At 19.5% G+C, this 18943-nt stretch overlaps 1 protein-coding gene across 2 annotated transcripts; it reads right to left on the bottom strand.

Moving 5' to 3' along the window:
* Window positions 1–685: 685 nt before the first annotated feature.
* LOC108000146 (signal transducing adapter molecule 1) lies at window positions 686–7784 on the bottom strand. 2 transcript variants are annotated; one of them, XM_062081572.1, is made up of 11 exons: window positions 7328–7355; window positions 7137–7251; window positions 6282–6442; window positions 5966–6211; window positions 5572–5647; window positions 5299–5505; window positions 5009–5128; window positions 4746–4934; window positions 4446–4672; window positions 4140–4372; window positions 686–3532 (listed from the first exon to the last, which is right to left on the bottom strand). In XM_062081572.1, exons 2-11 carry the CDS (start codon window positions 7150–7152, stop codon window positions 3418–3420), a joined length of 1590 nt encoding a protein of 529 aa, XP_061937556.1. In that variant the 5' UTR covers window positions 7153–7251; window positions 7328–7355; the 3' UTR covers window positions 686–3417. The 2 variants fall into 2 exon arrangements, with proteins under 2 accessions (XP_061937556.1, XP_016915836.1); XM_017060347.3 differs by lacking the exon at window positions 7137–7251 and having other exon boundaries at window positions 7328–7784.
* Window positions 7785–18943: the final 11159 nt, after the last annotated feature.

The following is an 18943-nucleotide window of genomic DNA, read 5'->3' as shown; positions in this document are numbered from 1 at the left end:
ACTGATTTATGTTAAAAACATTTTACCAAAAAATATTTAATTATATATTATTATATATAATAATTAATAATATATAATAATAATTATATTTGTTATATATAAAAAATTTGGAAGATTATAATTTATCATGTATAGATTATAATTTAATATTCATGTATAAAATTTAATTTTAAATAACATTTGTATAGCGATTAATTCTAATTTATTAAATATGGTTTAAGTATTTACAAATAAAATTAATAATAAAATTATGCTATTTATAATATATTATAGCTATGAAAAAATTATTCTTATATTTTTTTGTAGAATTTTCTTTTATTATAAACAATAAAAATATGTAATCAGAGAGAGTTGAAAATATACAATTCTATTCAAATAGTTTTCACAATTCTAACGAAAATTGATGTAAAAATAAATGCAGTATATTTACTTTTTAAATTAATATTCTAATATCTTTTCTAATTTTTAATTCCAACAATATTCTTCATTTCTTGTGATTTATTTTGTACATTAGATCGTACATTTATTCTGTACATGTTCAAATTAGATTAAAAAAACCTATCTATTTTTAATTTTTCTATTTTCTGAAGTATTAAAAAAAATAAATTTTGTATTTCAGTCTTTTAAAATTTTAATTCATGCTTTTTCCTCGATAAAAATATAACAAAGGAATTCATAATCATCATTTACGTAAATAATGAGAGTTTAATGGCAACGTAACATATACAATGTAAATTACATCTATTTATCTTTCTTTTTTATAAGATCTATTCTTTTTTACTTTCTATGTCTCTTTTATCTCTCTCTCACTCTCTCTTTCACTCTTTTTTTCTAGGTACATATACAATGTACATTACACAATCGTTACAAAAAAGCAATATGTTTTTCTTTTTCGTTTTAGTTTCTTTCTTTCATTTAATACATTTATATCTGACTTAGCTTCTTTCTATTGCTTTACAAGATTTTTACACGTTTTTATTATTTTTTTTTCTTTTCTACACATTGTCGATGCAATTTATTTTTTTTCCTTCGAAATTCTATATCAAATCAAGTATATATTGCACTATCGTATCAATGCGCCCTGTCTTTTCAAAGAAACATTAAAGAGGCTGTTCTGTATCACGCGTTCAAAAATCAAATATCTTTTCAATAATTCTATTTCTTTTTAAAATTGTATTTGTATATCAGTCTAACATTATAGAAAATTTAAAATTTAAGAAATTGAATGGTTATAAATTTTATGTATAATTTATTATAATGATTATCTATAATTATGCTTTTTTATTCTTTATTTTATGTTTTTTTTCCACCAAAAAATATTATTTATTACATATGCTTTAGAGTGCAATTTGATTACACTTACATAATATTATAGATTTAATGAATGTTTCATTTCTCTGTTCTATCATATAATATATATATTGAAATATTTTTATTTTAATAAATATGTTGTACGTAAAAAAAAAAAAAAAATAGAGTTTTTCAGAATTCTTTTCAACTTAAAAATTCTTAGAATTTTTAATTTGAGTTATAGAACAGCCTTTTTAAGTTATAGATTTATAAATATTAGATTTTAAAACTATTTTCATCCTTAAATTAAATTTTTTCAACTTATTCATCTTAAAAATCTATTTTATTTTCAAATGTATAAAATATTTATTAGTTAATTAATAAGAAAATAAAAAAATAATATATATAAAGAAAAACTGAATTAAAAATATAATATGCATAAAAAGAAATAATTTCACATAATTAGTTTAATTGATTTATAAGAAATATAAGTTATTTAAAATCAAATAAACACAATAATTGATATACATAAATTTAAATACAGAATTATACACATTTTACTATTAGATCTTATATAATATACAAAGAATTTATATGAACAAATATAAAATTTCAATTTCTTAATTTGAAATATTTGCTTAAAATGTACAATTTAACATTTATAATTTCTTTTTAAATCTTTATTTGCAAATGATTTGTATGAAATATTTTTTCTATATTATGTTTGATGTATACAAAGTAATTTTGATGATACCAAGTTTATTATTTTTCTTAATAGACCCTTATTTTTGTACTTCAACAAATCTTAAATTACACTCTAATAGTAATTTGCTGATCTATTAAGACTTTCTTTTGGCCTATAAACGTTACTAATATTATCTTCTAATTTCAAAATATAAAGTTCACTTATAATTACTTTAAAAATAAAGGTCTATTAAAGAAATTCTTGAGAATTAATCTAATTTAAAATTTTTAAATCTTATTTTTAATGTAATTTTAAAAGAATACAATTATCCTCTTCAGTTTTTTATTATGTTTTCCTGGTTTTTCGTTCTTTTTTTTTTTTTCTAACACAGACAGGGTCGCCTTTACGACGGTATGAATGCAACTATGCAAATATTATGCGTTAACAATTCATAAAAAGTTCCTCGCAGATCGCAATAAGCATTACAATAGGAAATATGTTTTATTATACACAGTGGACAGACTAGAGTCAAGTTTAGACGTCTTGTCGTGATATTATAATTGTTCTTAGATTTATACTTCGGCTCTCGACTATTTAACTCGAGCTGTTTATTTCAAAGCTACTATAATTATAGTATTATATATATTTATCTTTTTCTCTTCTTTTGTTTTTTTTAATTTAAGAAAAAGATTAATAACAATTGTATTTCAAGGCTCTTTTATAGTTGTTATTTGTTAAGAATTAATGACAGTAAAAAACTATAAAATACGGTCGTGCTTTCGATACAGTCTCCACCATTATCTCCACAGTCGTGTACAATTTCGTGTATTATCGCAATTATATATTAAACGATAGTGCTGTTTTCTTTAGAACCTATTACAAATATATGATAAATTTTATACAACGTATTATAAATAAGTATAATGAAGTATATTATTACAATACAAATTCGATGATGTATCAATATGAATTGATGATTCCATAATATTTTTTCTTCTCCTTTTTCTTCTTCTTTTCTTTCTTTCTTTTTTTTTCGTTTCTTTTCGCCTTAATTTTATATTTTAACACTTTAGAAGTGTAACATTTGAATATAGTTATATGATTGAAACGCAAAATAAAATACTTGGATATAAATCAAACCAAAGGAATGTGTTAATTGAATCTGAATTATGAGAGTAATGAAGATATTTTTAAAAAATACATATCATATTAACGATAGTCAAACGTTAACGTTAATAAAATAACTCGCTCTTTGCCTAATGTATTTTTTCATGTACGTGCCTACATAATAAGCTTACGGTAAGTTTCGAATGCAAAACTTCCATCAAAAACCCAGTATCTTTGGCTACTTCGGGTATGTTTATTTAAATAATTATAATATAGTAATATTGTATATAGCTTGAATTACAGTTCAGGATGAATTTGGAACATATAGCATCCTTTTACATCATGTGTTGCCCATTTGGTGGAGCATATTGAGGTTGTTGGCTTACCGAAGGTCCTGTTGGTCCTGGTGGACCATATGGTCCTGGCATGGGACCAGTTTGAGGTGGATATCTATTATATATTATTAAATAGTTCTTCATTGAGCTTTCTTTTTTTATATTTTTTATTAACCCTTTAAGTGACTAGTTCATGACAATTATTAATTTAAGTCATATTTATATTTCAATGAAGAATTAATAAAAAAATTAAAAACAAAACTTAAAATTGTAAAAATTGAAACATTAGATATTCTTACTATAAATATCCAATTTAATATAATTAAATTATTATATTATAATTAAATATTATATATATATAATTTTAAATTCATTTTTATTTTTTTAGTAATAAATTAATATTTCTTATTATTGTTGCTTTTATTTCAAAATTAACTTAATTTATGAAAATAAAATAAAACAAATATATTTTGGTTGATTTTTTTTAACACTATTGATCGTGCAAGGGGTTAAGTTACATCTTATTTTATTAAATGTTTTAATCATATTTCATATACATAATATTTAATTGTAAAAACTTATTTATTTCTTTATATTAAATAATATTTTTTCAAAAATTTTATCAAAAAAAAAAAATTTAAAGATTGGTATTATATGCTTACTATATATACGAAATAAACATAAAAAATTTTTATATTTATATTATTCATATTAATACATACCCTTGATGAGAATAAAGATTGCTTTGTTCTGGTACTGGCTGACCTTGAGGATGTCCAGGAGGAGGTTGATGTGGACCTGGTGGTTGCATATGAAAATGTTGCGGTAATGTTATATTTGGCATACTTGCAGATCCCATGTAATCACTAGTTGGAATAGTGGTATTATATGGTCCAGATGGACCACCTCCAACAGGAAAAGAAGTTTGATGAGGAGGAGGTACTCCATTAAATATCTATAAATTTAAAATATTTTCTATTAACTTATGTAAAAAAATTGAATTTATTAAGAAATTTAAATATTCTTACATGTGGAGGTGGTGGTCCCTGATTTTGAAATTGATAAGGATTTATGTGAGGTGGCATTTTAGATAAAGTATAATTTGATGGTGTAGGTGGTGGAGGTTCTCGCATCAGTGTATGATATAGATTAAGAGCATCTACTAAATCAGAACTCAACTGAGTCAACTGTGCATGCCTCCTATCTACTTTTTCTAAAGCTGCATCTATCAACGGTCCCATTGCAGTAACTTGTTCTATAAAATATCATTTAAATTTATTATATTTATATTAAGTACAAAATATTATGTAAAACAATAAATATGTTACCTTCTAAATCAAGCATTTCTTGAGTATCTGAAGTATCACATTGAGGATCAGCTTCATGTAATAAATGTAAAAGTCTGTCCATTTTTCTTTCATCTATTTCAACTTCAACCACTTCTGGTTCTCTTTTTACTGTTTTCACTTCTACTTCTTCGGCAAATTGAACCATTTTTTTGTTACTGTGTTCTAATTCTATGTATAAATTCAATGTAAATATATTAATCTTTGAAGAATGTATGAATAGTTTAACACATTTCATATCTTACTTGTGAATTGTTCAGGTTCTACAGATAAATCTGCAGTAACAAAATTAGAGGGAAACAATCCTTCTCCGTTTTGATTACTACCTTTCCACCAGTTTGGATCAGAATCGTCCAAAATGTTAACTAAAATTCAATAATATTTAATAATATCAAATAACAATAACTTTAATATATAATATAATATAATATATAATATATTTATTATATTTTTATTGTAATAATTTGTAATGTTTTGTTACAATTAAAATAATATAATTATATAAGAATAAATTTTAAAAGAATCTAAGTCATACTTATTTCTCCTGCAAAAAATGTTAATTCATTATCTTCTGCTGCTTCAAAATCATATAAAGCACGGACTTTCCTGCCTTCTGTATTGCTCGAAGTACCAAGTGCAGAACTTACATTAGGATATAAACTGGTATACTTAGTAGATGGTGAACTATGTGAAGAGGATGCTTGATTATGAACTTTACTTTCTTTAAGTGAAAGTTCTATGGCTAGAAAGAAAAATAATTCATTTAATTTCATAAATGAGAATATGTGAATAAAAAATTTGAAGATACCTTTTGCAATATCTTCCTCTTCTTGTGAATTTGTTACTACATTTGGATCTTTACTTAATACAGTTGTACGTTTAGGCTATAAATTCAAAATGAATTTATTAAATATAATATATATAATTATATATATATAATTTATATTTAATTTTATTTTATATTTTTTAACAAAAAAATAATACAAAATAATATAATAGTCTACATATTTCCATGGAATAATGGAATATTTCCTCAGTGGAATAATTTATTCACTTGATGAATGATTACAAGAAAAACATAACAGGACGTCAATAAGTGATAGTCTTATCTTGCTACTATTTAAATAAAAGAGTACGTGTAACCATACATGTTTTGCAATAAATAAGAATCTTATATTGAATTTGTATATAAGAAAACTTACTGTATCAGATGTAGAAGTGAAATCATGACCTTCATTTTTAAGTTTATTATATAAACTTGGAATTAAATTAAGCTGAGGATCAGTTTTGAAATCATTTTCAGCCCATTTTTTTAGAAGCTCTTTCATTTTCTCAGCAATCTTTGGCTCAGAATGGTTAACAAGTTTTCTCAGATCATTTTCAAAGTCTCTTGATGCAATTTCTAAGTGAAATGTTTTTCCACAATTGATGACACACACATCTAATAACTAAATTCATATTTAATAAATACTAGTTATAACAATTTAAAATTATATGTATTTTAAAAAATATACTAACTGTCAAAGCTTGCATAACAATATGTGGATCTGGAGAATATAATCTTTTAACAATTGATCGTAAACAATCCTTTGCATTTTGAGTAGAAGTACCAACTTTATCACAAATATCCAACATTTTCCCCCATTCTATAGATATATTCTTTTCACTAGTTGCCTTTTCTATTATAAGAAAGATCATAATTAAAACATATCGTAATTAAATTCTTCAATCTTAATATATTATTATATTATCAAAATATATTATTAAAATTTTCATTTATAATGAAACATTATATAATATCAATATAAAAATATTAGTCCTATTAGTTTTTATTAAAATAATAAAAAATATTTTTATTCTTATAATTCAAATCCTTTATCAAAATATTAATTGATATTTTAAGATAATAATATATATTTGTTTTAATTCCAGTTAATATTCAAGTTATATATTTGTAATAGTTTTGCTTTTTTTTTATTCAATATAATTAAAAATAAATAATAAAATATAAATAATAAATTTAAAAATAATAATAATAAATTTAACATAGCAATATCATTAATTTTATATATATTAATATATATCATTTAATAAGTATAAATATTAGCTGTTATTTACATTAAGAATTTTTCAATGTTGCAAATAAAACAAAAATTTTGCTTTATATAAATTTAAATTAAAAAAAAAAGCAAACAACAGCTTGAGAATTTTCATATTTTGGAAGACTAATATTTTTCAAAATACATTATGTTTTTAGAGTAACAAATATATTTTCATAAACATAATGCAAATAATCAGTTGAAATGATACAAAAACAAGACTAAAATAATTCGCAAAATCTGATGTCTTAATTGGAGGTCAAATGTCAACAACCGCTTAATGCATCCATCAAACATGGAATTTCGATGTTATGTAAAAAAACCAAAAAGAATCGAATATAGATAGAGAAACAATGGATGCGAGTTGTTATAGGACAAAAGATTTTTTCCTGGAATTAGAATATTACAGATACAAAGTAGTCATGCTATAAATGAATTAAGGCTAAGGAGAACTCTGCTACTTACCAACGTCAGCGTCGAAAGGAGAGGAAGTCTGGAAAAGGCCCATTTTCTTCGTAGATTCTTTGATCGATGTATATTCGATAGTTACATCCGTTACGCGCTGTCACGGAATCACGTTATGTTTTTCTTTACGCATCCAGCTGATATTTACTTACAAACACGATACGAATGACTAATAACATTCTAATCTACCATCGAGGGACATCTTTCTTTCGATCTGCCAAAAAACCTCGATACTATCGAAACATCTCGAGCATAATGTTAAACAGGAGCGATTCGCGTGATGAAATACACAATTAATTGATAAATTCAATATGCGAATATTAAAAATTCAAATAAACGATACATACTTTAAAAGATTAAATACATATAACGTTTAGAATTACTGGTAATTTACGCAATTCGTGTCTTTCCGAAGAAGACATTGAAATGAACATCGATAATCGATACATCGTATATTACGTTCTACTATTGCCATCTGGAAATAATTTTTAACATTATTCTATAAGAATATAATTTATCTATTGATGATAAAAAAAAATATAATTACATTTATACAAATATATAATATTTGAAATTTTATTTTAAGGAATCAACTATTACTTAAATAGTACATACCAGATATAGCTATTATCTTATGTATTTTTGTATATAAAGTTTGAAAACTATCTTTTTATCATTTTCGCGTCACATGTAATATTATTGATTTATAAAATGAGGTAATAATGTAAAACTTTTACAAAAATTTTAATTAAATGTTGCAATAATTAATTATTTTTGACATAAAAATTATAATTATGATCGATTTATAGAATTTAATTTACAAACAAAAAATAGAATAGATCTTACTATGTATTATATCATATTATATGATACATATTAAATGATTTATACATGATGTAAAAGCAACAAATTGCGATTAATGTAAAAGATTCATTTATGAAGATTTATTGTATTCTATTCTAGATAATATTTATAATAAATTTTTTTATTTTTTTTTTTTAAATTTTTTTTTTAATTTAATTTTTGTTTTAAATTCTTTTTTGATGTTTCAATATCTTTACTTATATCTTAAGTACATTTTTGTTGATTTTCTTTCCTTTTATATTATATTTGATATATTATATTTTTATATATTATATTACATTTGATTATATTATATTTTTATATTTAATTAATTTTTATTTAAATGTTTAATATTATGTTCTAGTTTTTTCTAATTTGATAATTAAATAATTTTTATACTAAATTAATTATAATATAATCTTATTATATTTTTAATCTGTCTTTGAAGGAATTCTATATATTATAGAAATTTACAATTAAAAATTATTATAATATATATACTTCAATTTTCGCAACTAAAATGAACAGGAAATCGCTCCAGTCAGTCAATCAAAAAGTTATTAAGATCTAACAGTAAGATAAATCAATGTCATTTATAGTTAAAAATCGTAATTGTAGGTCATGTTTTTATAAATAATTATATAAAATTTTTATTAATAGAGTTATATTATGTTATTTAATTATAAATTTTTAAGTCTTATTAAGTTTAATTAATACATAATTGTTTACATAGTCGTTAATACATAGTCGTTATTATACTAAAATTAAACATCTTTGTGACAAATTATCATTTATTTTGTAAGAGAAATAGTTTTGAAAGTATAGTTTTAACATAATAGTTAAGAAATAATTGGAAAATTTTTATACAAATATGGTAAGATTTTATTTATTTTAGTAAAAACATAGTTAATATAAATTTTTATCGTCTTTTTATTCATCATAGTAATAAAGTAGCTAAATTATTATAATCAATTATTTGTATATATTTTATGCATATTTTCATTTATTTATTTTCATTATATTTCTTTTCTAATTGTATTTATTCATTTCAATTTGTATTTGTTTTAATTCTATATTTTTATTTTCAAAGCTCTAAAAAACGTTTTATAATTCAAACTTTTTAAGAAATTAATGATTTAATCACATTCAATATATCATGATTTATTGATTTCGAATTATCGAATATCCTCCTTCTTTTTCAATTTGTCATTCGATTTTTCAAATCGATATGTTTTGAAATAAAAGCTATAAGTTTTAAATACTTTTTTCATTCATTTCATTTTGCTAAAAAAATATATTTAGACAAATAAGTTGCCTTAATGTATTTTCATTAATAATTAATTCAATTATTTTTTTAGATTATATTTTAATTATTTTTTTAATAGATGTATTCCATTTAATTAATGATTTTTTTTAATATCATTAAAATTAGAACAATTTATTACACTTGATAAAAAATAAAATATAAAATAAAGAAAGTATATAGAGTTATTAAAATTTGAGATATAATAAAATTATACAAAATAAAAATTCATTTAGTCCATTAGATGCAAAATATTTATACTAATTTATCTTTTTTATCGAATTAAGATAAATAAATAATCACTTGTTTTTATTCATCGATTTTTCGAATGCGATAAAGTAGATTTCGAAATGAATATTGTTATATAAAATATACTTTTTTATCGATAATTATCTCTCATTTAAAATTATGAATTATTTATATATATAATATGTATATTCATATATATATATGAATTATTTAAGAATATTTGATAATTTGATTCTTTTTCGGGAATATTTTTTGTTTCGTTTCTTAGATATAAATTATCTTTTAATTCAAGAAAATAAATAAGAAAAAGAAAATATAATTATGAATAATGTTTGATTTTTCTTTCCTAGAAACTGATTTTATTATTGAGTTTAATTCTATTATATAATCTTCAGGGACTTAATTTTGAATGGAAGCAATATTATTATTCTTTATTTCCATTAATTTTTATATTAAATTTGTTAAAAAACAATTTTAAATACATTGTTAAATAATAACAATGTCAAAAAAACATTAACTTAAATTATAACATACTAGATGGCAATTCTTTTTTGAGATTGATATTTTAGAGTATATAATATAAAATTCCGTAAAATATTATATCTATTTTATTTCTCATCTGTGGTGTCTTTTACAATTTAAAACAACAAAACAGAACAAGAATTACGTTTAATTTAATAACTAAAATTGATAAATGAAATTTATAAAATAATAATTTATTAAAATAATTTTTTAAATATATTCTTTTATAAGTATTTCTTTGTATTATATATATTAAATTGTGTAACATAAATTTTGATTGTTATAAATAATAAATAAGCAGACTCATGAGACTATGAATTAAATTAATAAAGAATTGTGAGTTAGGTTAATATTTTTTTAATAATATCAATTTGTGAATTTTTTTATAAAAATGAATTGAAATAGAATACTAATTTTATATATATATGGTATATATTTTAATAACAAAAATAAAAAAATAATATTACAAATATTTTTGGCATAAAATTAAAAAATAATTTCTGAATATATTTATCATGATATATATAATATTATCATATAGTATATTTATAATATTATCATATTATAAATAATAAATCATCTTGTTATTCTCCGTTTAATATTTTAAATGTAATTTGATAATACTTTAATAGATAATAATGAAATACGTTAATTATGAAGCAAATAAATTATCTTAGAAATTATTATCTTAGAAACATGAAATTCATCATCTTATTCTATTATATTTTATTATTTAGGTTTTATTATATTTATTTATATTTAGGTTATATATATATATATATATGAATAAATTATGTATAAATAAATAATATCAAAATAATAAAACATCAAAATTATTTTAAATTACTTTACGATGTTTAATTCTCTATTAAAAATTTATAATATTTATCTTTATTTAAATTTTTATTATAATATTTATCTTTATTTAATATTTATCTTATAATATTTATCTTTATTTAAATTTTTATTTATTAATTTATGATGCTGAAATATTATAAGTTAAGTATGAAATTGTAATTTCGTTTTAATATTTCATTTTTTATTCTAATATCTATTTTTTTATTTATATTATATTATATTATATTATTTATATTATATTATTTATTTAAATAATATCATTAATTTTCACTTAGAAATGTTGTGACATAGAAAATCTATATGTATTAGCAAAAAAAGCAAAAATAATATATCTTATACAACTTATTATCTTATTCAACTTATTATCTGATTCATTTATATGTCTGTAATTCTATTTGCTCTATATTGATACTTAAATAATAAACTTCCGTGTAACCATCCTTTTAATGTTTATTGTATACCGGTCGTGAAAGTCTCGATGATTTCACTATCACTATTCAAATGTTTAAATATCACTTTCACTTTTCAATATATATATAAATAATATACATATTTAATAAAATATAATAAAAATTTGCATTTGCATTTTAATGAAACTTATAGGTTATAAATACGTTATATATTTATATATTATATTATGTTTAGTTATATATTATACAATGTATTACATATAACTAGACAATAATTTTCAAAATTTTTATAATCTTTTTCATTTTTTATTTATTTTCTTTATCTTATTATCTTTATTTATATTCTTTATCTTATTAATTATAAATTAATGATTTGAATTAAAATCGTTATAACAAACAAAAACAAATAAAATCAATTTTCAACTAATGAAATTATAGATTTTAATTCAATAGATTTGAATTAGATTATTTAATTTTTTAATTAGAAATTAAATGATAATAAATACCCGAAATTAAAATAATTAAAAATATAATATTATAATATTATCGATATAAAAATATAAAATAAAAATTTTTTATATAAAGATCAAGCTTAAAAATTTGTCACAATTTAATATTGTATATAAATTAATATTAAAAGATTATAAATAAAATAAATTTTTATTCAGATAATACTTTTTTAATCAATCTTCTATAGAAATATTTAGATAAATATGTCAAATTGGTATTTATGATTACATCTTTAATAATTTCATGAATAATTTGTAAAATGTATCATTTAATTATCGAAAACTTTCGATGAATTAAAATGATAAAACAATAAAGAGGAAAAACTTGATAAATCATATTTTCTAATTTTTATAAAAAAATAATTTTAAAATTTGATTTGTTGTCTTAATTTCCTATAAATAATTCTATGAGAAAAATGATCATATTATTTTGAAAATTTTTAATCCTTTTAAATTTAATACATTGTATTTAGCTACTACATGACAAAGAGCAAAAAATTAATAAATAAAAAAATATAAATATAAATATAAAAAAAGATAAATATAGCAAAAAATTAATTTATCAAGTTTTTCTCTATGATTTTGAAATGTCTATTCGCAAGATGAGAAAGATTGGAGGAAGTAACCAAGTAAGAACTTATATCCCCATTTCCGTTATTAATTCTAAATAGCGGGTGAAAGCGCATACGTGTTTAATTATATATATATTTAATTATTATGAGACAAAAAGCAATTCTGAAGAAGAATTGGCGAAAGAGGATAATCAATGAAGTATTGTTGCGTCTTGATGGTACTGTAAAAACGATTATTAAGTTATGGAAAAGAAGTTTGCAATTTCCGATATTGAAGATTTGCAGAATATATTATGGAAAATATTGTATAAAAAGAAATTATTATATTTATACATAGCAAAGAATAAGATCAATAGCATAATTGGTCATAATAGAATAACAGTAATTAAATATTTGAACATCAAATAAATTTATTCATTATTTATTAAATTAATGCATCATTAATCATTTTTTTGTACTGTAGAACAAAATTTTGTTTATTAATAATTATATATAAATATATACATTTTTAATATTGGATAAGAATCATAATAGAGTAATCATAATTATGTAAAAAATATTTTGGAAAATTTTTATATTTAATTTGACATACTATTAAAAAAAAAAATCTTTATATTATATATTTTTATATTTTCTTTAATATTATTGATTTAATAAAAAATTAAAAATCGTATCTAATACATTTAAATAACATAATATGCTTAAATAATACGAAATTTTATAGCAATTTTTTATTTTTGGACTTAAATCACTATTATTTTTACAAAAAAAACATTCACAAAAATTTAAGAATCTTTTCGAAAATAAATTTGATAATCAAAATATATTATATATTGTGCAAATTATACATATAATTTTATATATTACTTACATTTTACATAGACACTTTTAATGGATCGATCCTAAAAGACAAAACAAACATAGACAAACACATAAATTATCATTATACATAATTTACATTAGTTGAAAAATAGAAATACAATGAGATGCTATTTCCATTATATTATCTATCTCCATTTAAATCGTTTATAATATTGTATATATATTTAATAAATAAATTTTAATTTGTATATTAATTTTTCTATTTATTTTACTTTCTAGAATTAACTTTTTAAAGAATGAATATATTAACATATATAAATGAATGTATTAACATTCTATGTATATTGATTTTGCTTATAATACAAAATAGACGCATAAATAATATTTAGAAAACATCTAAATATCGGTAATAAGAAGATGCAACAAAAAATTATATAATAAATATAAAATTTTATTTAAAATTTTTCAAGCTCATTGCGAAATCAAATAAATATTGGCATTGTATGTATGTATCCTATAAACATTTATTTCAAACAAATGTTTTCTTATGTTATTCATAGAAATATTCAAATATTTCTAATATCTGATTTCATATGCATTATATATTAAACATTAAACATAATTAATAATTAAAATATATAAATTATAAATATATATATGTATACTTTAGAAATATTGTATTTCTTTTTCTTACTAGAGAGATGAAAGATTTTCTTTCTTTTTTTTTTTTAAGTTAATTTATATAATGTAAAATTATATTTTTTCTTTTTATATTTTTCTTAACTTGCAACTCATCTTAATTTCACAGTACATCAAGGTATTATTACAATTACACCACGAGTACGAGGACAGAAAATATGTTGGCAAATTGTCTGGACAATTATCTTAGAAGACAAGAGAAAATAAAGAAGGCGCCGACGAACTTAAATATTAAGAATGCAAAAAATAACAACAGTACGACAGGTAAAATTGTATTGTTTAACATAAATTATGTCATATTGTTCTTTTGAAAACTAGCTACATTCAGTCAAAACCTTTCACCATATTTGCGTCGTTTTGATCTTACAAAATTTTAAACTATCATTTCTATTATAATATAATTTCTGGTTTCACACGAAAATTTAATTCACAAATCATTTGTCACAATCAAAATTAGATTCAATTTTAAAACAAAATATTTTTGAATATATATTTATGAATATAATCCTTGAATAATATTTGAATTATATCTATATGAAAATTGGAAAAAAAAAAATTAATAATAAAGAAAATTATTAGAAATTAAATATCTTCTTCAAATTTACTTAGGTTATATTCTCAGACTTATTTCATATGTATGCACGTTGATCCGAAATTAAATTGCTTATAATATAAATAAATCTCAATCAATATTTCTGCATATCAATATTTATATTAACACAAATATATTAACATCTTGTATAATATATATTTGTCGAATATTGAAGAGTTTAGAAATTAAAATAAATATAAAAATTGATATACAAAATATTAGTCTTATTTAAATTTATTTATTATAAACAATTTGAATTTATGTTACGAAACGAGGATATATATAATATATGTATATATATATATATATTTATATTTATATATAAAATAAATATTTTGTTTCAAATTTTCTTTCATTGTAATTCATGTAATTCTCCATTGAAAAATTTCGAAAAAAACTTTCTTTTCTAAATCCTTCTTAACTTGTAAAGATATTCTATAACTTACAATAATTACAATAATTTGATTATTTTTATTTCTTTATTATGATATCTTTATTATGATCTCTTTTTATTTTTTTAATCTCATTATGATAAAAAGATAAAAAATACATGTTAAATATCTTTTCGAGAATTATATCTTATACGTATAAATTTCATTAAAAACAATGCAATAAACACCATAGAGAGATTATTGCTTTCTTTCACTATTTTATTTTATCTAATGCAAACTTAAATTATTTATATTTATCAAATAAGTTATAGCTATTTTTGTACATTAATTACATTTTATATTTATCTTAATCTTTATAATTGACCCTGCAAAGATATATTTTCACAAATATATTAATAATACCTAGTCTTTAATAATATACAATAATTACATACAATTAATACAATAAGATCAGCGAATCAGTGAATAATAATGAAATATTTTCGTTAAAATTTACTTCCTTTTTTCTTTGAACAGGTGAAACGCTTTTTTAATGAAATTCATCCACGAGCATAAAGGAAAGTGTCTTTCCCATCCGTGATACTCCTTCACACAATACTTTTTTTTTTCCACGAGTTGTCTCGTTCTTCCGAGATGTCTCGTATCTGATAAATTATACGAACATTGTGTTTCCTTACATAATACATCTCTCTTGATCTTTACATTGCTGTTCTTTGATCAAGGAATTTCGTGATGCATCTGTCCTCTTTTCCTCTTATGTGAGGAATATATTTTTCGAGAAATATTAATTATTTTTATACTTCCTAAGTTATTAGAATATTAAATTATAAATAAAATATAAAAAATTTGTTTACGTTTTTTTTATAATAATATTTTACCTATATACTTTTAATAGGAATTAAAAATCCAAATTTTTTAATAATAATAAATTATTTTCTAATAATGAAAAAAAAATGTTTTTATTTTTCAGATTTAAAAAAAAACTTTTTATGAGATTAATATTTAATATTATAATTAATATTATAAAGAGTTTTTTAAAGAGTTTTAAAGTTTTAATTTTTTGTTTTATTAAACAACATTTTTTTTTACTTTTTATTCTTATTTCCATTATATTATCTTATTTTTTATTATTACTTAATTAATTTATATTATATTATCTTTTATCTTTTATTACATATTTATCCTGAAATAGAGATTCCTATGTACAAATTTTAAATTTCAATTATGTTTATATTAAATAGCTACTAGTTAAATTATATATTATATATATTATATATATAATATAAACATTAATATAAACGTATACTTTTATAATTTTTTAATAAAAAAAACAAAATAATAAATAATAAAATTCTCTTATAATGAAAATATCGAAAAAAGATGTTAACATTCTGATTTTTTAAGAATCTCTAAGAATTTCATCCTAATGTTATTCATATTTATATGGAGCACACATCATTTCACGACATGTATCAAGAACAAATAGTTGCTTCTATTTTCAACGAAGAAAGTAATGATATTATACATATTACAACATCCTGTATAAGTTTAAGATTATTTGTTGTCTTGAAATCGAAATACAGAAACTTTTTAAAAGTTATATTTTGGAAAAGTTAGAACAAATTTATAAAATTAAAAATTAAATATATAATAATTTTTAATATATATTGAATATATAATATATAGAAAGATATATATTGATTGAAGAAATTAAATTATAGAATATTTTTTGAAATTAAAAAATTAATTATTAGCAAATTACAAATTACGTCATAAAAATCTCTTATAAAAGAAATTAAAATGAAAAAATTGCAATTATATATATATATATATAAATTATAATTTAGAAAAAGAACGATAGAGATTAATAAATTTTTTATAAGTTATTAATATTTTAAAAAATTAAACTATGTAGAAATTCATAGAAAGATACTCTATTGTTATAAATTGATTTGAAAAAATTTTTGTTCATATATCATAAAATTGATCAAATTAATTCTTAAAAAAATTTTTTTATTCATCATAAATTGTTTTTTCATAAATATTTATCTTATCATGAATTGATTTATCCAATATTAAAAAATTTTCGATGAAACAAAACAAATAAATAACACATCATCCTTATGAATGTTAATGTATACATGATCGTGCGAAGCAAGAAAGTTTCTTCCGAGTTTCGTACGAGGAAGAGCATTCATAATTAGCATTGTAATACACAGATTCTACCTATGTTTCTTAAAAGGCAAGAAATGGATCACAAATGTATGATGCAAGGATTAATTAAATTTTGAATAAATAATGAGACCTATCTTTACAATATGTATTAAAGAAGCTAAATAAAAGGCAAGGAAATTTACACAAATTAACACGAATTATTTTATTATTTATATTATATTATCTTCCTATCGTTGTGTAAAATTTGAAACTTATTAAATAAAATTGATATAATTTATGTTTTTATGAATATTTTTTATGGATATTTGATGAAACAAAGAAACTAATAAAAAATTATAAAATAAAGAAAGCGTTAATTAAATACTTTGAGATGAAATTAATGAATATAATAATGATTAGATTAGTTCTATCTTTATAATATCTAATATTACATAGATTGCAATAAGTAAGTTGTAAGTAGTACATATAAAATAGAATGTAAAATCTAATATGTATCATTGATAACTAGTGAAACTTGGAATGTAGGTAATGCATTTAGAAATTTGCATTTAGAAATAACATTAATAATTGTATTAAAATTATAATAGATAAATACTAATTAACACTATCAAAAATTTAACTTTTTTAACTTTTTTTACAAATTACAATAAACATATTCTAAGAAGTAACTTTAACTATTATGTTTAAAAAGATATTTTACAGAAAAAAATCAAAATTTTCGCTTGATTCTTGATTCTTACGTCATAATGGTGATCTATCTTATAATAATCAATTTTTTATCTTAAATAATCAATTGATAGTGTCATAAATAATTTTTATTAAAAAATGATATGTAAAATTTATTTTATTATAATACTTTTTTACCATTTTTTACATTATACAATTATAACATATGTAATATTTAGAATATTTATAAAAATAATTTAAAAATGATTATTAAATATCATGACAATTTTTAATCATTATAATATTTTTAAATAAAATTTTCTATCTATTTATAATTTCTTAACATTATTTTCCACTTTTAAATAAATACAAATATCGAAATATATTTAATATGTTTTATATATATAAATATATTTATAATTTTTCCTAATTTATTTTATATTATTAATTATAATAAAATAATATATATATTTAATAAATTAATTATTTAATTATTTTAATTACTTGTTTATTAATATTTATAAAATATTTTATTAATTGAATAAATATATTTTATAATTTGTAATAAAGTTAAATTTACTATATTTTGTTCATAGAAATGATTTCTAAATTATAAATATTTTTTCAAACAATTTTTTTTTTTGAGATTCTTCAAAATAGATGAACAAATTTAAACTCGTTTTTAATAGCGGAGAAAAGACGAATAGTGATCGCATTTTTATTGTTTGGAATATTTAAAAAATATTCTGCAAACTATCTATAAAATCGACGCTCATCGAAAATAAAATGTGATTAATTTGATTGGATTTAATTGACTTACAATTTTACAAATTTAACATTTTATAATTTATTAATTGTAATTTTATATATGCAAAGATTTCTAAATTTAAATTACTTATTTGAAAATATTATTTTAAATATTAAAAGATAAATCAAAAATTAAAATTAAAATTTATTTGATATATTTGATGATCATAAATTAAAAGATATATTAATTGAATACA

This window comes from Apis cerana, linkage group LG11, assembly GCF_029169275.1.
Source record: "Apis cerana isolate GH-2021 linkage group LG11, AcerK_1.0, whole genome shotgun sequence".
NCBI lineage: Eukaryota > Metazoa > Arthropoda > Insecta > Hymenoptera > Apidae > Apis > Apis cerana.
This window is presented reverse-complemented; position numbering and strand designations above follow the sequence as displayed.